General features: G+C 43.0%; 2 protein-coding genes across 2 annotated transcripts in view; both read right to left on the bottom strand.

Annotated features, from left to right (window-relative positions):
* Nucleotides 1-4,700, bottom strand: LOC306793705 (solute carrier family 22 member 2-like; the record flags this gene model as incomplete). The annotated part of the gene is made up of 11 exons (XM_079291429.1): nucleotides 1-109; nucleotides 463-562; nucleotides 817-929; nucleotides 1,554-1,662; nucleotides 1,746-1,960; nucleotides 2,096-2,196; nucleotides 3,028-3,142; nucleotides 3,376-3,544; nucleotides 3,656-3,810; nucleotides 3,984-4,087; nucleotides 4,299-4,700. 11 exons carry the CDS (start codon nucleotides 4,698-4,700, stop codon nucleotides 16-18), a joined length of 1,677 nt encoding a protein of 558 aa, XP_079147555.1. The 3' UTR covers nucleotides 1-15.
* Nucleotides 4,701-6,102: 1,402 nt separating this feature from the next.
* The window catches only part of igf2r (insulin-like growth factor 2 receptor), a gene marked incomplete at its 5' end in the record, with an annotated part of 37,302 nt that continues 23,981 nt past the window's right edge, over nucleotides 6,103-19,423 (bottom strand). Inside the window, 18 exons of the mRNA XM_079291142.1 lie at nucleotides 6,103-10,128; nucleotides 10,204-10,494; nucleotides 10,682-10,751; nucleotides 10,848-10,988; nucleotides 11,103-11,289; nucleotides 11,677-11,861; nucleotides 11,986-12,132; nucleotides 12,560-12,677; nucleotides 12,989-13,125; nucleotides 13,536-13,770; nucleotides 14,016-14,226; nucleotides 14,490-14,654; nucleotides 14,777-14,926; nucleotides 15,553-15,686; nucleotides 15,881-15,962; nucleotides 16,934-17,042; nucleotides 17,383-17,542; nucleotides 19,078-19,209. Of these exons, the coding sequence (XP_079147268.1) occupies nucleotides 9,970-10,128; nucleotides 10,204-10,494; nucleotides 10,682-10,751; nucleotides 10,848-10,988; nucleotides 11,103-11,289; nucleotides 11,677-11,861; nucleotides 11,986-12,132; nucleotides 12,560-12,677; nucleotides 12,989-13,125; nucleotides 13,536-13,770; nucleotides 14,016-14,226; nucleotides 14,490-14,654; nucleotides 14,777-14,926; nucleotides 15,553-15,686; nucleotides 15,881-15,962; nucleotides 16,934-17,042; nucleotides 17,383-17,542; nucleotides 19,078-19,209 (2,813 nt within the window). The 3' untranslated portion in view covers nucleotides 6,103-9,969. The remainder of the gene's footprint in view (nucleotides 10,129-10,203; nucleotides 10,495-10,681; nucleotides 10,752-10,847; nucleotides 10,989-11,102; nucleotides 11,290-11,676; nucleotides 11,862-11,985; nucleotides 12,133-12,559; nucleotides 12,678-12,988; nucleotides 13,126-13,535; nucleotides 13,771-14,015; nucleotides 14,227-14,489; nucleotides 14,655-14,776; nucleotides 14,927-15,552; nucleotides 15,687-15,880; nucleotides 15,963-16,933; nucleotides 17,043-17,382; nucleotides 17,543-19,077; nucleotides 19,210-19,423) is intronic.

The following is a 19,423-nucleotide window of genomic DNA, read 5'->3' as shown; positions in this document are numbered from 1 at the left end:
GGTCAAAGGAGCAGATTAAACAGTTGCTGGTTCTTTGTTGGTTGACACGTCGTCGTTGGGCAGCAAGTTGGCCAACTGCTGTTTCTTCAGTGCAGCCTTCTCCTTCACTCTGAACACACACACACAATGACATGATGTACAGAGATGCAACGATTAATTGGTCAACAGAAAATTTATTGGCGACTATTTTGGTGATGGATTCATTGAGTCAGTCATTTTTTCAGCAAAATTTTAAAAAAATTCAGTTTTTTTTGTCGTTCATAAATAAACATCTTCGCTGGACTGTTGGTCAGACAGAACAAGACATTAGCAGAAGTCACCTTGGGCCGTGGGAAACTTCTCACAATTTTATGATGACATTTTACGACATCGACAAAATGATTAATGAAGAGAATAATCTGGAAGGTTAAAAGACAATGACAATACTTAAAGGACCTCATTATTTCAGCAGTGCATACTCACTCTTCTGGGAACTCGATGTCTTCGATGGTTTCGGGCAGCGGCACACCTCTGGTCTCAGGAAGCAGCAGCACCAACCCACCGGCCACGAAAGCCAAAGACCCTGAACAACACATTAGCTTTTAGAAAATATCGATACCAGTCGGTCAGACCACAATCTAATTCATTATCCGTTCAAAATGTGCCGCTGACACCGACAGTATCAGAAGGTTTTATAAAAGTGACGAGACACCTGAATGCATTACGTATAAAATACCAGCATTTAGAGAACATCTTCATCTATTGCAGCCGTCTTTGGGACAGACTTTGGAAAAATATCTATGAAATGTTCTCGCTCCACAATAATATCAAACCCACCAAAGATGATGAGCGGCAGCTCCAGCCAGATGACCGCTAGTCTGTAGAGCAAGAAGGGAGCTACGATGCCTCCGATGTCACACAGAGTGGAACAAACCGACACGCCGAGATTCCTACGGACAAAAGAACAACCAGCTAATTAATATTTACTTTCCTGAACATGTTGTCCGGTGGCTCTTCTGACACTCGAGAGATGCATTTCTAAAAGTCGCTTGCTAAGCAGCCCCATGAGGCTGTAAAGCTGATTACACACGATTAAAAAAAACTCCTGGATGGTTGAAAAATGAGTAGAGGAGTGTATCAGGGGTGTCCTATGGTTTTGTAGTCCAACATGAAAGTTTGCATCGCACTGGTTCCCTCGACCAAAAGGCAATGGGATTCTTCCATTGGATAGTTACACCTTTTGTTCAGCAAATTTGTATGACTTTTGAAGCGTGAATGCATTCGACAGCAGTAAAAAGCAAGAAAAGTAGGCTACAAACAAACGACAGCACATGCCTTCATGTCACCACCGCTACGCTAAAGGCGAACTAAAGTTCAGCGTGACGACGTTGAGTCGTCTCATTTAGCCACTAGCTAAAGCTAAAAACTGTCAACTGTTGGCATGAGCAGTAAAAGCCACCATGGCTAAACAGAGGAAACAAATATTAAAAGAACAAAATAGCATATTTCATAATATTTAATTGCCCCCCCCCCCCCCCCAGAACGGCCGAGAGCGTGTAGTGTGTCGATTTTACCTGACAAACGTCGGGTAGAGCTCGGTGTTAACAAACACCACCATCTCAAAGGTCATGGTGATGCCCAGCCGACCGATGCAGGCCACCACCGTCTTGAACCAGAACATGCCTGCAAGGACAGAGAGGACCGTAAATCTGGTGACACCTGAACATCTTGTTCCTCAGCTCCACACCTGTCGCCCGAAGACTCACTCTCAGGGATTAAGGCGGTGATGAAGCAGGCGGCTCCGGCTACGATGTTGGCGGAGGCGAAGGGAATGCGCCTGCCGATGCGTTCGATGGTGAAGAGGATGAGGAAGGCAGCAGGGAACTCCACCAGGGCAGAGATGAGGAAGTCGATGTAGACGTTTCCTCCCAGAATGCCCAGCCTCATGATCAAGCCCTGGTAGACCACAGCGCTGGTGAACCTGGAGGAGACAGAGTGGAAGAATTATTTAAAGTTCCCAATCAATGTTATTCTAGACGACCAGTCCGTTTAATTTAGGTTTTAATTCAAGCATTACAAAGACCCATGTTTGAAAAAAAAAAAAAAAAATACTTACCAGTTGAAGCCGAGAATGAAAGTGTGTTTTCTCATTTTTGGAGTTCTGATCAGGTCCATGAAGGAGGCAGCGCAGGAGTCCGAGTTATCATCTGACAGATTCTGCAGGATCAATATTACATTGTGAATTATTTACGCTGCTAATATGAAAGACCAACTGTTTTCCTCTTTTGTAATATTACATTTTAAACACTTCACAATCTGTAATGCTCAGACTCTACCAGGAAGAACTGTACAATTGCAGTTGCTTTTGCATTTCACAGATATTCTACAAATTATTTTCAGATATGTTATTGATGTATTTTTTTAAAACATTTCACGAATGATTTTCTGATATTTTACAGATTGTTTTTATATTTCACTGATAACTTTCAGATATTTTGGCAGATTTTTAGTAGTTATTTTAGGATATTGTACTATTTTACTGTTTTCAGCTTTTTTTAAATTACATATGAAATGCTCCAGAACTCACATCTGTTACGCAATACAATTCTGCAATGCATTAAATGCAACTGTGCGTAAAAGACTGTAAAATTGCTGTTGATTTGCAATTGCGGAATTTCAGATACTTAAAGGTCTAGTTTGTAGGATCTGCCGGCATCTAGAGGTGAGGGTGCAAATTACAACCACTTTTGCAAGTGCAAAAACATGCGGCTTTAAAACAATTTCATGAAAATAGAACTAAATATAAACTACAACACTGTAAACGTAATGAGCACTTCATGTGTACATTGAGGCATACGACAAGAAATCGCAAATAAAGTGGGGAGAAAAGAAAATTGTAATAGTAAAAGTTAAAAGAAGCAGTAAGGCATGGAATACAGTTATTGCATTTATAGCAGCAGAAACATTTACATTTGAACAGATTCATGCATTCAGACTGTCTGGAACTGCTCTAGTGACGTGGACACTCTTTGCTAAACCAGCAGCTACCTCGATGTTCTTGGACAGGGTCCTCTTGTTCTCTTTGGCCATGGCCTGAGTGATCGCAATAGCTTCGGACTTTTTCTTCTGAGAGAGAAGCCATCTTGGAGATTCTGGGATGAACCTGCAAATACAAACACTTTCATGAGGGAATGACAACTTATTTGATCATCCAACGGAACTTCGTGTTTTTAAAAATCAAGGCGGATTAATCCAATGCGAGCTCGTGAATCACAAAATAAGAATTGATTAAGTGTTTATTTTTCCTCTTCAAAATATTCTCGAAACATAAAAGGGGGTTCAAGACTTCACTTCCTGTTTCAAGCACAAAATAAAAGCACAGCCAGGGTTTCTCACCAGTAGTAGGACAGGAAGAAGATGTAAGGGACAGTGATGACGACCTGCAGCCAGCGCCAGTCGGTGATGAAGTAGGCCAGCAGAGGGAGGAGGAGGAGGCCGACACTGAAGAACATCTGGTAAAGGACTCCCACTGTGCGTCTGTGCTCCACCCCCACGATCTCTGTGACTGAGACGGAAGACGGTGTCACACATCGAGTAACGCCACAGATGCGTTTGCGGTTTCTTGAACCTTGTTGAACTGTAAATCCCCAGCTGTGAGGTTAAAGGTCGCTCTTACTCAGCACGTATCCGACCACCCAGCCGCCTTTCACTCCGAACCCGTAGAGCGTTCTGAAAACCAGCAAAGCCACGTAGTTTGGAGCCACGGCCACCAGGATTCCTGCGATACCATTGAACAGGTTGGACATCAGGAAACTGATTTTCCTGCCAAACCTGAAGGCAGACACGCAAACAGGCATCAGTTTAAAAATATATAAATCTTGTAGCAGCAATGCTTCAAATAAGGTAAAATAAATGCAGCATCTCCTGTCTGAACTTTTTCGTGTTACATAATGTGTTTGACTGACCTGGTCGTCACATCTTTATCAAACCAATCACAGCCTTACCTGTCGGCCAGGTAGCCAGTTGCGATGCTCCCAACCAGGAAGCCCACGTTGAGAGTGGCCTGGTACATGTCCACCAACCATCCGTCAGAGCACACCAGGTCAAACTGGGACAACACAGACAGACAAGGTCAATCACAACATTGATTTATATTTCCTTTAAACTTTCTTCAATGTAGGTAAACTAAAGATTGTGTGCATGTTTGTGCATATTGTCTGATTATTCCGGTAAAGTAGCAAAAACATTTTTACAGGGATGTCCTGTTTTTGATAATAAAGGCCAAAATTGTTTCGATTGAACTTAATGTGCTTACTTACCTCTGTAACGAAGGAGTTCCTGCCCTCATAGTCGTACTCCCAGCCACCTTTGCAGGCACCTGTGGGAGTTTTGCTGAGGTCCAGTTCCTGTGTGTCGCAGGCGAGCGCTGTGGCGTTCCAGTCCACCTCGTACTGCTCGCAGCTGCTCTGCTGCAGCACCCCGGAGCTGTTGACCGGCGGCACCGTCAGCCTGCGACTCTCCGCCAGGCTCCAGCCGCACGCCTGCCTCCTCTCCGCCACCACAGGGTCCCGACACCAGTGGTCCGGGGTGAAACCCTGGAAGACGATGCCGACGTACACGCCGGCCCAGGGCATGGACACCATGCACAGCAGGGCGAAGATACGCTTCTGACAGCGGCCGAACTGCCCAGCTTCTTCCAAGATGTCGTCAAAAGAGGTCATGGCTGCAAAGGTGGTTTGTTTTTTTTGTCTCTCTCTCAAACAAAACAACTCTAATTTCAATCACAGTGTCTCAGCATCGACAGTCTTGACAGTGTGAATGCAGAGTCTGCCGCTGCAGCGTGACCACATCTGTCCTTTGGATTTTAAGAAGGGACCAGCAGGAGCAAAGGTCCACAGACACACCATGTTTTCAGACGTCAGACCAGTTGCGTAAACGGCCGACCCAGATTCATTAACACGGACCTGCTGGTGCAGCCCGTCTCTCCATGTCATGCATGTGTGGGCACGCAGAAATACGATTAATCAGTCAATTTTTCTTTTTCACATGAAGATGTGACATCTGTCATGTTGTCTTTGGAGCTGGGGAGCCAGCAAAGGGATCATGATCAAGTCACCATGCAAAGGGGGGTGGGACCTGAGGGATGGGTGCTATTAGTACGTCTGTTCTGTTCCGGTCAGAGCCGTCTTTAAGGCCTCAGTCTTTCCTTGAAAAAGATGAATAAATGAGACAAATTTAAAGTCATTCAAACAAGTCCAATCAAAGTCTCAAGTCAAAGTCAAGACCATCAATACAAATCTCGAGTCCTCCCAGATGTTCCCAGACTTGTCCAAGACAAGTCTTGAGTCCTTTGAAACAAGTGCAAGTCTAAAGTTCTTTGGGACGAGTCCAAGTCATTCAAACTCGTCCCGATCAAGTCATTAGGTCAAGTCCAAGTCACCAAACTCTCAAGTCCTCCCAGATGAGTCCTCCAAGACAAGGCACGAGTCCTCAGAGACAAGTCAAAGTCTCAAGTTCATCAAGAGGAGTCCGGGTCAAGTCTGGGTTCCTTCAAACCAGGTTGAAGTTGAGGTTAAAATGATTTGAGACAAATCCATCAGGATGAGTGCCAGTAAAATCTCGAGTCCTCTAGCAGATGTTCCCAGACTTGTCCAAGACAAGTCTACAGTTCTTCGAAACAAGTTCAAGTCTAAGGATCTTTGGGACAAGTCCAATTCCAGTCTGGGCTCATTGGAAACAGATTAAAGGCAAGTCTCTAGTCACTCAAACTAGTCCAAAAAAAGCCATAGGGACCAGTCCTACGGCTGTTTCAAGTCCTCCAAGACAAGTCACGAGTCCTCCAAGGCAAGTCCAAGTCTCAAGTTCATCGATCGGAGTAAAGGTCAAGTCTGTGGTCCTTCAGGACAGGTCAAAGTAGAGTCTAAAGCCACTTGAGACAACTCCAAATCAACTTTGAAAACCAACAGGATGAGTCCAAGTCAATTCTCAAGTCATTTCAGACAAGTACAAGTTAGTCTCAAGTAATACGAATCAAGTAAAAGTCTAAAATCCTTCTAAACAAGTACTGGTCTCCAATGATTTTTATCAGTCAGAGTATGTGATCAAACCACAGCAGTGTTAAACAGCAGATCTTATTTATTCAAATAATGCGACCTTTTTTTACATCGTTTTTAAATAAGACAGGCAAAGAACTGGAAAAAAAACAAAAAACACATCGGACAACATAACTTACACCACCTAAAAAGGTAATAATGATCTCCAATAGTACCGAATCATCACAGAAAAGTTCTTGTGCTTTTTTTTTTTGGTTTTTCAGTCCGACCCCGTTTGTCTGCTTCTGAATTCAACTCTCGGCCTCGATCGCAGACGCAGAGTTAGTTTCACGTCGTAACCCAAAGCAGTTCTCTGCTCGAGTTCAGACAACAAAGCACGAGAACGTCCATTCATGTCTTCAGAGGGACGAGAAGGTTCAGGACAGCACCATGCAGACACTAGAGCTTTGGTTGCTAAATACAGCAGCAACAGACTTTATGGGAGGATGGAAATACAGACTTCACAGACTAAACAGAGCCTTCTGCTTCTCTTTAAAGGAGCGCTACGATGTCTCCTGATGATGACTTGATTACAAAGTGCCAAACACAGGTAGATGTAGTTCAAACCTCCTTCCAACAGGTTCAGGAAGTAAAAAAAAGAAGCTTTCAGAGCAAGAACTGAGGTTTGCATGCTGTACGACTGTTTAAAATGAAGTTTCATGAAAGTCTGTCAGGTCTGCCAACCACGAGCTCGAGTTCCTTTGGAGTCTTGCTGGACTTTGAATGATACTTTAATAATCAATATGGATTCTTGACATTCCGTCTGTAGAGTAATTCTTCTTTGGAAACCTGCCCCGTGCACCATCACATCGCTCTTTATGCCCTAAAAGCTGGATTTCACTTTGAGTAAAACTCATTCATGATTTCTGAACAGCATCATAATCATACGTTATTCTACAAATAGTCGCAAATTAACAGATTACACAAAGGGGAATTTTGTGAGACTGTGTGAACAAAACTTCACTTCTTCTCGCTTGCTTGTGAAAAGTTCAATTTCAGTATTTGATCTTAGAGATAATAAAACGGGAAAACTAATGACTGAACATAGTACTAGAACCACAGCAAAGGTTCAGGATGATGTATTTCTCAATTACTACGGCACATCCCAAACTCATCCATATAAAATACTGCTGTTTCTAATTTAAAGATTTTTTAAATCCTTTTGTCACATTTTTGGCATCCTTACAAAAACTTGTTGAACAAATCTTGTGTACAAAGCTTTAGAAATACCCTGAACGGTGGTGGCCCTTCTTTCATTGATTGAGCTGAGATTTGAACAGTTTAATGTTTTGTTAATACCTTTAGTATCGGTGGATTGAATACTGAGAAAACCCAAGTGACCTTGCTGACTTTATCCCCCTTCGCACTGTCCACAATGTACATAACAAAGGTAATAAACAGTCATAGCCGGCATCAGTGCACCGTTTGTGATTGCAAATCATTACAAAACCCTTTGAATGAATCATGAGAGGCTCGCCCAAGGTTCTACATTCACCGACAGTAGGTCTGGAGCGGATCATTACATCTGTGAGGCATTCAGTTCATTTGGTCGAGAGAAGGTTGAATATAGTGAGAAATGTCCCAGAACCAAAGGTGATGTTTTCAAACTTCTTGTTTTTCTTTTACAAAGATATGAAATGGAGAAAATCACATTTGAGAAGCTGAAATTCAAATGATTTATCTGATTAATAATACTGATAATCTGTCAGTGACTCAGAGTTTCAGTTTGAATGATCTCTGCTAGACTTTAACAAAGAAAACTCTTCACTCAAGGACAACTTACTACCTTCCCCGGAGCTTTCAGTCACATAGCAGTCAAGTGGACTTCCCAGTTGACAACTAAGGAAGAGAATAAAAACTTTAGGGAAAAAAGCATGACAGTGGACCTTGACTTAAGATTCGTATTTTTTGGTTTAATCACTATTTTCATGATCAGCTTCTGCTGCGTGATGATTGGTTTCTTCTCTCCACATCTTTGGCTTTTAGACTGATGTTCAGACAGATGACATCACCTCGGACGAGGATTACTTGTGACGGGCACTTGACAATCAACAATGAAAATAACTGTTAGTTGCGACCTTAGAAAACACTTGTGTTCTTAACCGATATGCACAGCAGAGAAGAATCATCAACGCAGAGAGCACAGACAAATCCTCCATGTTCAGTCGCAGGAACTAAACTTTGATTTGTTTTTCGACTTTGGGACTAAAGAAAAGAACCTGCAAATGGGACCGCATACAAATACTCCGTTTATACTGCGTTACTCGCATCACTCTTATGTGGGAACACTGCTGTCAGTTTGACATACTTTACCAAAATATCTCGGGCCCTTGATCTCCATCATTACTCATATGCTTTCTTAAAGCGCTAGTTTGATTATTAAGCAGAAAATACGTTAAATGGAAATAAACTGCCTGCGTTCTTGGAACTTTAAACGCGTCACGTCTTTCTTTTGTCTCTTCATCGTCACATGCATTTGGCTATAAAACGGCTGATTTCGGCACAAAAAAACAAAAACTTGGCTTTACCGGGTTAAAACTTCACTTTTGCTGCAGCAACACGATCACAAACCCGAATAAGAAAACTGAGCAAGCGTGGGACAACAAATTCCCAACTTCCAGACATTAGTGCCAGCTGTAGAAATATGGCTTTGGCAGGAGGGGAGGGGGGGGGGGGGGGGGGGGGGGTGACTTCAAAAACAACGCAAACCTAAACCAACATCTTAAATTTCACTTTCAACCTCCGTCCACTCACACTTAAGGCCATCTCTATTGTCAAAACCAGAACAGAGATTCACACCGATAATAAGCTCAGACAAGCATTTAAATAATAAAAACAGATATGTGAGCAACTCACCGGTGAAGACAACAGACAAACAAACAAAACAGATGACAGAACATTATCCTCTATGTACAATGTCTCTGATCAAAACAAGACAAAAATCAATCTGTCGCCGGAGTCGACTCCTCGATGAAAAAGCAAAGCAAAGTTCATCACCAGGACGCCATCACACTTCCTTTTTCGAGGGGAAAGAAAGAGAAGACATCTGCTATTACAGCAACTGCAAACAGCAAGAAAAGACAAACGGGCGTCTTCATTCCCTTTAGAATAAACACAAGCCGACACCTTCACCGCCCACATTCAGGGAACAAAACCAGCTTCCCCCTGCTTCTTCTTTTTTTTTTTTTTTTTTTTCTTTGATAGCCGTCGGTTTCCTCAGAAAAATCTGCTAAATTGTTTCACTATTGAGCTAATTCACTGTTCATCTCACCACAGTTATCAAATACAGTCGTGGACACGAAAAATCAACTCTGAATAGGTGGTCAAAGCTTTTCTCTTCATTCGCTGCAATGAGACACGGTATTATTCTGAATTAACTTAACCAATGCTGAAATAAAGTGCGAAAGCAATGACACAACTCCATTTCAAAAACTCAAAAAGAAAGGAAAACATTGAATTTACATCTTTTCACGACATTGCAGAGCCAACGTGTCAAAGAAGATGCCTGTTCATGCCTCTGGGGTTGATTTTAAGAGTCTGTATTAGACCAATGTGGCGAGATTGAAGTAACTATAGTGAAGTACCTTATTATTTCATTTCAGAATTATGACAGAAAATAGGGTGCAGATCAAAAAAACTGCCTGCAGAACACTTTAAATAATCAGCTGTCAATAAATAAGAAACCATACGCTAACATTGACAGCCTGTAGACAGTGGACTGGATAGAGTCTGAGGCCAAGTAAAGGTGCAGCCCAACAAAAAAAAGAATTCCAAAAGAGAGGAAAGGTTTCTGCTTTCCATATGTCGTTGGTATCTGTTGTCGCTGTTATGGAGACATTCACTGAGAGAGAAGAGTTCAGACTGGTTGTGGTAGGGGAGCGGGACGCAGGAAGTGACATCACACCCTGAGGAGGTCTTCGTCACTGTCGTCCTCGTCCCGTTTCCTATTGGCTGCCGTGTTGTTACCGGTATTAAGGCCCGAGGAGCGAGGTTTGCTGCTCTTCCTCTTCCTGTCCGACTCGTCCAGGAGGCCCACCAGGTCCTCGTCACTCTCCTCCTGTAACGAAGGACTTTCTGTGAGGTTTTGAGCACCACGTTAGGAAAAAAGAAAAACACCTGGAGAGATACTCACTTGAAGGAAGGGGCTGCGATGGGCCGCAGAGTGCCTGGAGATTCCGGAGGATTTGACCACTCGCACCCCGGGGACGCTCAGCACCTCGTCCTCGCTGTCGTCGTCGTCGTCCTGCTCGTCCAGCGAGAACGAGCGCAGGCCGTCCGTGTTCACCGACTTGGTCTTGATGTGACCGTTGCCGAGGTTACTCCTCCCTCGGTGGGAGGAGGAGGAGGACGACGTGGGAGGTGCTTCCAGCTCCTCCATCAGCCACTCCATCTCCTCTTCACCCCCTTCTTCGTCCATGTTGACCTAAGGATTTTGGAGTTGGAACACACAGCGAGTCATCTGGGATAAAATAAGTCGCCTTCACGCAAAATTTACTACCAGCCTGTCAGACTACATCTCACACACCAGTAACACACACTTTTACCTGTGCAGCTGTTCTGTTCACACTGGACCTGGAATCAGAATGGATTCAGTCATTCGATCAACCTACCTTGGAATATTTATAGGAGACTTGGTTTCCTCTCCTGCAGCAGCCAGCAACCTTCTGGATCACCAGCTCTCTGTTGATGATGACAAGGCAAACAAGCATTCATGAAAACTCAAAAAACTCTCAATCTTTCAGCTTCCCTGCTTTCGTTGGATGCTGGCGGTCTCACCTCCTCTCTTTCTTGTGGAGCAAAAGCCCGAGCAGACAGACGGACAGAACCAGCAGCAGAAGACTCAGCATCACCCCCACCGCCTGGCTCCGCCTGGAGAGAACAGGAGCCTCGCTGTCGCTGGACTGTGTGTCAACAGTTCTGCAAAGAAATCGAGAAGGAAGACTTATATACGTATTTGCCATTTCTTAAATCTACTTCTCCTGTAGTAAGAATAAACTGTATTCCAGTGTAAAAAACAAAACATATGCTCACGTGAGACCACACACGGCGTCCGTGTGCCACATAAACATATACTGGCATCCATCCGTCTCCAGCATAAACTCGGGGATGCCGACGCCCACCGAGGGGTTACAGTGGAACATGATGGTGGACGACACCGTTTTGGTCTTCTCCCGCCCACATGCCGACTCAGAGGGCACGATCACATCCAGGTTTCCTCCTGATGGGAAAGCAGAGACGTTTTTTAACATGGATGAGATGATGCATTAGCTAGAATCAACATGTTTTAATGACATGACAACTGTAAGTTAATTCAAATTTCACTATTAGGACATAAGTCAGACAACAAATGAATTTCATTTTGTGTTCATTCTGGCGGTCCCTGTGGATGAAAGTGGTAGTGTTTCAGAACACCAGAGTCCTTTTAGAAAACCTTCATTTCACTACTGCAGGGTCTAACAATCCCCCCTCTCAATACACTACAGTGTGTAAGTACTACTAAATATATCCCGTAGATCTCAAGAGCTCACACTTGACATTGCAGTTCCTTGGGTCCACAGTGACACACCGCCAATCGCTGATTTCACTAAACTTAGCAATACTTTACCTTTCACGTAGTACTTGGCCTTGCTGGAAGAGCCAATCCTGCGTCTGTAGGCCCCGTTGAGCTTGACCTGGCAGATGTTGGCACCGAAACAGGTGGGCAGGGAGTTGTTGGTGATGCCAGACAACTGGATGTGGTAGACGTAGCGGTCGCCGTTGGGACGGATGTCTCCAGACGCCTGATGGTGGCTGAGAGGAGGAAGGTAAAAAACAAGGCTAAACAGACCACCACAGGTGGAAAATAAAATGCAACACAGTGAGATATTTTGGAGCAGGATGAAGACGTTGATGATGAAGATGTTGCTTGTGTTACCTGAAGTAAAGCGTTCCCAGACTGAGGCGGGCTCCAGTGTCGGGAACCTGGATCGTCCCATTCACCATCTCCACCTCGCGCTGCTTCACAGCACACGCCGACCGGGTCTCCCAGCCAATCACAAACTCACACGACGCCTCATCGACGCTGTTCGCACGGAAACAGATCGAGATGATTTACTCTGAGCAACATTTAGGACTTGAAGGACTAATTGAACAAAACTAATCAATGCTGTGAAATGTAACATGAAGGAAGGAGTCAAAGCGAGTCATATTGTGTCTAGTACAAACATCATATTTAAAAAATATATATTTAATAAAAACTGCTTTTGTATTATCTAAACATGGCGGTACTGATCAAAAGAAACTTTTAGCCTTTATATTGATTGCAGACAACAAAACCTTCTCATGACTGAATTACAAGTCTGCCAATAAAGGTTTGGTGGTGTGCCTAAATTATGCTTCAATGACAGAAAATGTTCCGTTACAGACAAATGAGTAAATGAGTTGAGTAAATGAGTTGCGAATGACCAAGATTTGACTCGTGGGCTAAAAAATTGAAATTGTAAATGTACCTGATGAGTGCCGGGTGTCCAACAGTGGAGCCGCAGCTCAGCTGGATTACAGTCTTGGCCTGCACGCCGTTGCCACAGACATCTTCTCCCGCCGAGTAGCTGACAGTAATCTTTCCATCTGCAGAAGTAGTTTGAGAAATGTGATCATGAACTTTTCCAATGCACAGAAACAAATCACAGCTGTGAGAGTCACTCGGTTTGCCTCAAAGCCACAAGCCTGCACTGATTTCGGTTTTTTGAGTTGTAAAACAACAGTAATACAATATTCAAAGCCTTGCCAGTAGTTTTTCTTTAATTCGACTAGCAACAAAACCAAATTACGCACACAAATGTCAATCCTAGGATATTTGAAACTTCAAGTAGATATTATTCCCCCTTAAAAAAGTCCTTCATAAAGCAAACTGCAATGTACATGACATGATTACCCACCAACAGAGCTCATTTTCTGGGTATAAACTAGGCCGAGGGTCTGGGTCAGTCCTGCTGCTGTGTGCCGGCACACGGTTGCTCCCTCTGGACAACCTGGCAATCCACCGTGGATACCCTGACACAGGTTAATGAAGTACCTGAGCACATAGAAACAGCAAAGAGAGTCATATTTAAACGAAGTCACGGCTCGAGAAACGAAGGCTGAAGGTATTTAAGTGGCTTTGCAGATATGTTCACCAATTTATTTTCACGCATATGCAGGCGTTAGCAATATTTATTCTCTTTCTTGCATCTATTGTGAAGCAGGGAACGTTATTGATGCCAAAATCTTAGCCAACTAAAGGTGGAGCACTCATGCCCAATATAATAACAGATAAAACACTCATGAAGAGCATGAGCAACATGGCACTTCATGTTCATGAACAGCTTTTTTCATTAAAATTTCAAGCTCACTTCAGATATATATATTTTTTTTTACACTGCCATTTTGGATTTTTGTGATCGTCACATTGCATGATGAGGAGGAGTTGAGTAAAGCCAGACTTACGAATCCCCTCGGTGGCTAAACTTCCAGGGCTCAGTGAGGGAGGACAGGGTTCGGAGGTCGAAGGTCCGATGCTGGCTGACCAGCTTGCACTCCATCTTCATCGGGGGACAAACGGCGCTGGTGCGCCACTGAAAAGTGGCCGAACAACCCGCCGTCTCTGAGAGCAGCTGTGGAGAGCCGCGGCCTGCAGACTGGTCGCAGGTAAACAATATGGAGGACTGACGCTTACCAGAGGCTGAAAGAGAAAAGGAAGAGAAGTAAAGGAAATGCAACACAAGAAAGCATTTTGGAAGTGTCATGAATCCACACAGGTACTAGAAAGATTAGTCATTTATGTTATTAAAATGTGGACATTTTTCAACTTTGCCTGCTCTACAACTATGATCATATCAAGTTATTATGCACCATTTCCATTTTGTTAAGCTAGATCCTAAGACTTTTGAGCGGGGGTCATACACAAGGTGAGCATAGCAGACCTACCTGGTGGGCAGGGATCTCCCCCACCGTACTGCATCAGTACGGCCTCCTCGTCATGTTTGTAGTCCATCGTCATGGCCTTGCTGATGCCAAAGGATGAGGCTGACTTCTCTGAACCAGAACCAGACAGCCGGCAAACCGCGCTCTTCTTGCAGGCCGGCTCGGCCACTGAGCTGCAGACGTTGATGCGGTAGATGCTGGAGTTCGTCGGTACCTGACGAACAGAGACTTAACGTCACTACGGTGTTTTAAAAAGGGACAATCAGAAGCCATCTTTACCGTAATAACACTACTTCAGGAGCAATTTAAGTCAGGCGCCGGCTGGCGGTTCTACAGTTTTACACTCGACGAATATACAAATATTACAACTATTCTGAAATATAAAACAAACGTAGATTTTACAAGATGAAGATTATTGATGTGCACCTGATGGCACATGTGATTTTGGGGTACAGACAACAAGCCTAAGGAGCTCACCTGGACTTCACCAGAGAGGCTGGACAGTTCAAAGGTGAACTGGAGCTGGGAGTCGGTGAGCTGGCAACCGCTGGTGTTGGTGTGGGTGGCATCCGAACAGACTATAGGAGTCGCCCACTCAAACAAATAGACACATTTCTGCAGCCCCAGCATTTGCGGAGAGCCCTGGATGAAGACAATAAAAGGGTCACTGTTTCGTTCAAAAATCCCCAGAGAAGTAAACAGTAAAGTAAACAGTACATGTGGAAGAATTCCTGTCATGAAACTACATCCAAGTGCTGACTGACCAGCTCCAGGCCTCTCTGGCAGGTAAAGATGATGGTCGAAGTGTAGTTCTGTGCAGGATCAGCAGCGCACTTGGTGGAGCTGCTGTAGGTGATGGACACTACCCCTGTTGCACTGTTGATCTCAGGGCCGCTGGTAGTCCGCCCAATGTCCTTTAAGAGACAGAAAAAAGGTGTTGTTGAAAGTGACGGGAAGCGAAACAAAGACAGGACAAAAGGGATCATCATACCAAAAGAAAAGAAGAGAGAATCAAAATAGCGCCGCCTTTTAAACCGCATTATTTTACTTCAAAACAGCACTTTAGTAATGACGTTTCCCCAACCTGTGACAGATGCAAGACTGAGATAGATTCTAAACTTCTATTATCATTGTTGTTATTGTATTTTTGTACTTACTCAGAGAAAAAAATATTCCGTGATTAGAGTCTTAAATCACACATTTCCTTTATAATAAGTTGATGTATTTGTAAGTCATGTGGCACAAAAAGAGACCATGGTGCATTTCGAACCAACAAACATATTTCCTTTCACAAAATTCCTTTAGAGTACAAAACGCAGCACGTAATATATATTGGTAATAAATAGCTGGAACTGAAAATCTGTCTTCATAATGGCTGTGTCTGTTGTCATCAAGAGGAGCCATCGGACCTTTTTACTCGTCGTCAAAGGCATCAAACCACATAAAAGTGAGGTCAAGGTAGGTGGTCCTTTATCTACCTTGTATGAAAACAAGCGTGAAGGAGAATGTACGCGTCTGTGGTTGTTTGCCAGCGTCTTACCACAGGCGGTCCATTGTCGGGGTCTGCGCAGACGGCGGCTCCAGAGGGGCAGGTGACCCCGGGGATGGGGTTCAGAGGCTGGCAGATGTTGATGTAGAAGTCTGGAGATCCGTCACTTTGGTCCACTGCGTCGTCTGAAAGGACACAATGAAGAGGATTGAAACAGAAATGTGGAAACGGTATATTTATGGATTCATGTTTGTCCCCCTAAATGATGCAGATGAATGAAGATCCTCACTGACATGATGCATAATGTGCTACATTTGATCTCCATTACTGCATGCAGAAAAACTCGGCATATGTCATGATGACACCTCGGCCCACTGACCTGTTGCTGTGTAGTATCCACTGATGTGGATGAGAGGAGTCAGGTCTATGAGAGCAGAGCCGTTCTGGACCGAACACTTCACCTGAAAATGTAATAAAAAGGAAGCAAATACATGTCAGTGGTACATCGTTGTAGTGTCACAGTCATCAGTTTTTTGGGCCTCAGAAAGCCTCAAAGCAAAGGAATTCAGTCATTATATTCTATACAGTGGCTGTTCTTTTGATCCTCTATGTTTTGAGAAGTATTGTGAGTCGGGTACAATCCCACAATTCCTACAGCGTCACATAATTCAATGCTGCATTCCTGTCTCCTTTGATAATCCTTGAGAAGCGGATTGTAGTCCATCTGCAGACTACACTCAACTGAAATCCAATTTGCTGTTTGAAATGGCCAATGCAGTGCAAATTTGCAAAAGAATGCTCCAAGTTATTTTTATAATTACTGGCTGCTGCGAAAAACTACGGAAGTCCTGAGAGGCAAGTGAGAAAAAAAAAGTGTGGGAAGGTGAATTTCTTTTCATTATTAATAATTTATCAGGAACAGTTTCATTTGTAAGTATCTTTTTTCTTGTAACACTCATTTTGACCACGAGAGGCTGAAGTGCACCACTACCCCATGTTATAAAAAACCTTCATGTTTTCTTCCATACAAGTTAATTTCTCCATCCAAACAAAATATGACATATTGTGTGTTAGCAAGTTATGTAACATTACTGTAGTGTCTTTCTTTTGCCTGGAAATCCTATTTGTTCTTCTGTCATAAACACAGCCTGCTATCAGGTGATTTATAAAGCAGCACACACACATACATACAAACACATGCTGGGATCAGGTTGTGTGAGATTCATAACTTCACATACATTTGATTTGGATTACCAATACAAGCACAATGCTTGTCAGTTATTTCTCCACTGCGTTGGATGGGAAAACCTGAATAGCCAAAAGTTTCCCAACATTTGAATTTGAGTTACTTCATGAAACAGGCCGAGCACACTGAGAGAGTCACAGTGCTCATCGGACTTATCCCGCTGACAAATAAACAAAACACACTTACTGGCTGTTCGCAGACCAGGGGTGTGTGGAAAGAGAAGAAGTGTGTGCAGGTGTCAGCGTTGGAGTCGATGAGAACTGGCTCTGGTGGGGCTGAGACCATGTTAGGTGGCCTGTACAAACACAATGCAAACATTCAACATAGCTCGATATTTCAGTGGTAACATGACAGATACATAACTTCATGATATGAATTTTAATACATCAGTGTATTACGTTCAAACAGGTAATTAACATGTAATAACAAACTGTTTTTGGACTTCAGGATTGCTTTTGTTGAGTTTTTATGTGGAATGTCTTGTGCCGAGTGTTTTCACTTTAACATGTTACCCTTCAGATTTTTGTTTCTGTAGCTGATGATTGATGAATAAGATCAATCAATCAATCAGCGTCAATGAAAAAGAAAAACTCGGGAGAAAATCCAATCAGGACAGAGGACGGAGGGGGACGTACCTGCAGATGAAGTGGATGATGGTGTTGTGTTTGAGGTCGGGGTTTGCTGGGCAGGGACTTCCTCCTTCATACGTCAGCTCCAGAACCTGATCCTTGTACGAGAGTTCCCTGCTCACCTGACCGCCGCTCACCGCGGTCGTGGCATCCGTAATACACACAGCTGGAACACAATATGCACATAGAGATCTTTTTACAATAACTGCAAAAATACAACGGCATTTGCAAATTTCTTTTACCATTTTTTCATCAACTATAGCACTCACATTAATGAAAAATATTCGGCACATGCATCACATAATTGTCTGGAATTGTGTATTTTGATGCAGGTTGAACATTTCTATATCCTGTAATTCTAATTACCAATTGAGACCTATTGTGCAGCTTTGGTCGAGGTGTGTGCTCCTTCAGTTCAGTTCAGCCTTCCAGTTTAATGTGCAGTAAATAATACAGCCCGGGTAACAGAGCAGTCAATCATTTGAGAATCACTGGAATTTCAGGCCTCAGGTAATGCTCAACTGTGACGCAAAACAGTGGTAACGCATGTCCTCAGCTTAGCATTAACCACACAGACGTCTGAGTAAGACTGAACAGTAACCCGGGGAGGAGTGAATGAGTTATTCGTGAATCCATCTCCCTGTATTTCCCAGTACTTTTAGAAAATTGTATTTGTTCCAAGAACAATCACCGTTTATTGGAATCTGCACAGTTTCTGGAGGAAATAAACCACAGGGAAAAAAAGTGTATTTTTCACATAGAGCTGGTGTTTCAGTGTAACTTCTCAAACCATGACTGAGCAGTCTGCAGGAGCTGTTACGGTTAAAGACATCGGTTGTTTGTATTTAGTTTGGCGTAATTTTTTATGTCTTCTACTTTAAGCTGCTTTTTATCAGTTCTATATGGGTAGAATAAGGATTAAACATATGTCCCATGGCAAATATCTTCTTCATGTTCAAAGAAAATGGGAAAACTGTCTACTGGGGTTAAAAAAAACAATATATATTTTAGGGCTGGGGGATAATGAAGAAAATCAAATATCACAATATACAGTATATAGTAACCAAATTGCTCAATATATGTCTATATGGTGAAGTTATTGTAGGGTTGAGTATTTTCAAAAATAATTACCAGTAATGTGGGTGCAATGAGTAAGTTGGTAAAGGCAAATAATAGAACAGCTAGAACCATCTGGTGAGTTCAGAAAATAACATCACTTTACTGTAACACAGCCCTTAAAACTAGGAAAAGACAGCACCTATGCCATAATACAATATCTAGTCTCATTCACAGTAAGGATATAATATTAATATATTGCCCAGTCCTTATTTATTGACATATTTTCAAACATCTGGAAAGGTTGTGGCTCCCCGTTGGGACGTATTTGTTGTGGCGGTCGAGGCCACTCATAATTAACACCACCTGGGTGAAGTGATTGTGAAATTGTTAGAATACATGCCGAATAAGGGCTTCTTGCACGAAACGTCATTTTGTCAATATTATATTTATTTATATATATATATATATATATATATAATCCACATTTAGAATCCAGCACCAAGTCTAATAAACATCTGCATCCCCCTCAAATATCCCGTAGTGACTGAAAATGAATTGAGCTGGAAGCTGGACCAACCAGTGAACACCTGTTACGTAACACCAGCTCTGACTGGCTGATCTGAGGTAGGTGGACGTACGTACCGGTTTCAGAGCTGCATCCAGCGTGAGACACGTTCCTACAGATGTTCAAGTGGAACGTCTTCCTGTGTTCCTGATGATCGTACACATTGTAACCTCCTTCCTTCGTCAGGGTGTTGAGATCAAACAAATGACCTAAGGGAGTGGAGGGTCACAGTTTATTTACTCTGATCAGGTACAGTCATTTAAAGTCTATTAAACACAAATACTGGGGAAAAGGCTTCCAGAAAAGTGGCTCGTTATGCAAGTCTCTCATTTTTACATTTGTATTGTCAAGAGACAGTAATATGATAAGTACATACTAGTAACAGGTATGTATATAATACATACATACGGAGTTACGGTCTTT

The sequence above is a fragment of the Melanostigma gelatinosum genome (genome assembly GCF_949748355.1).
Source record: "Melanostigma gelatinosum genome assembly, chromosome: 19".
Taxonomy (NCBI): Eukaryota; Metazoa; Chordata; class Actinopteri; order Perciformes; family Zoarcidae; genus Melanostigma; species Melanostigma gelatinosum.
The sequence above is the reverse complement of the archived record's forward strand: the minus strand, read 5'-3'. Positions and strand labels throughout refer to the sequence as shown.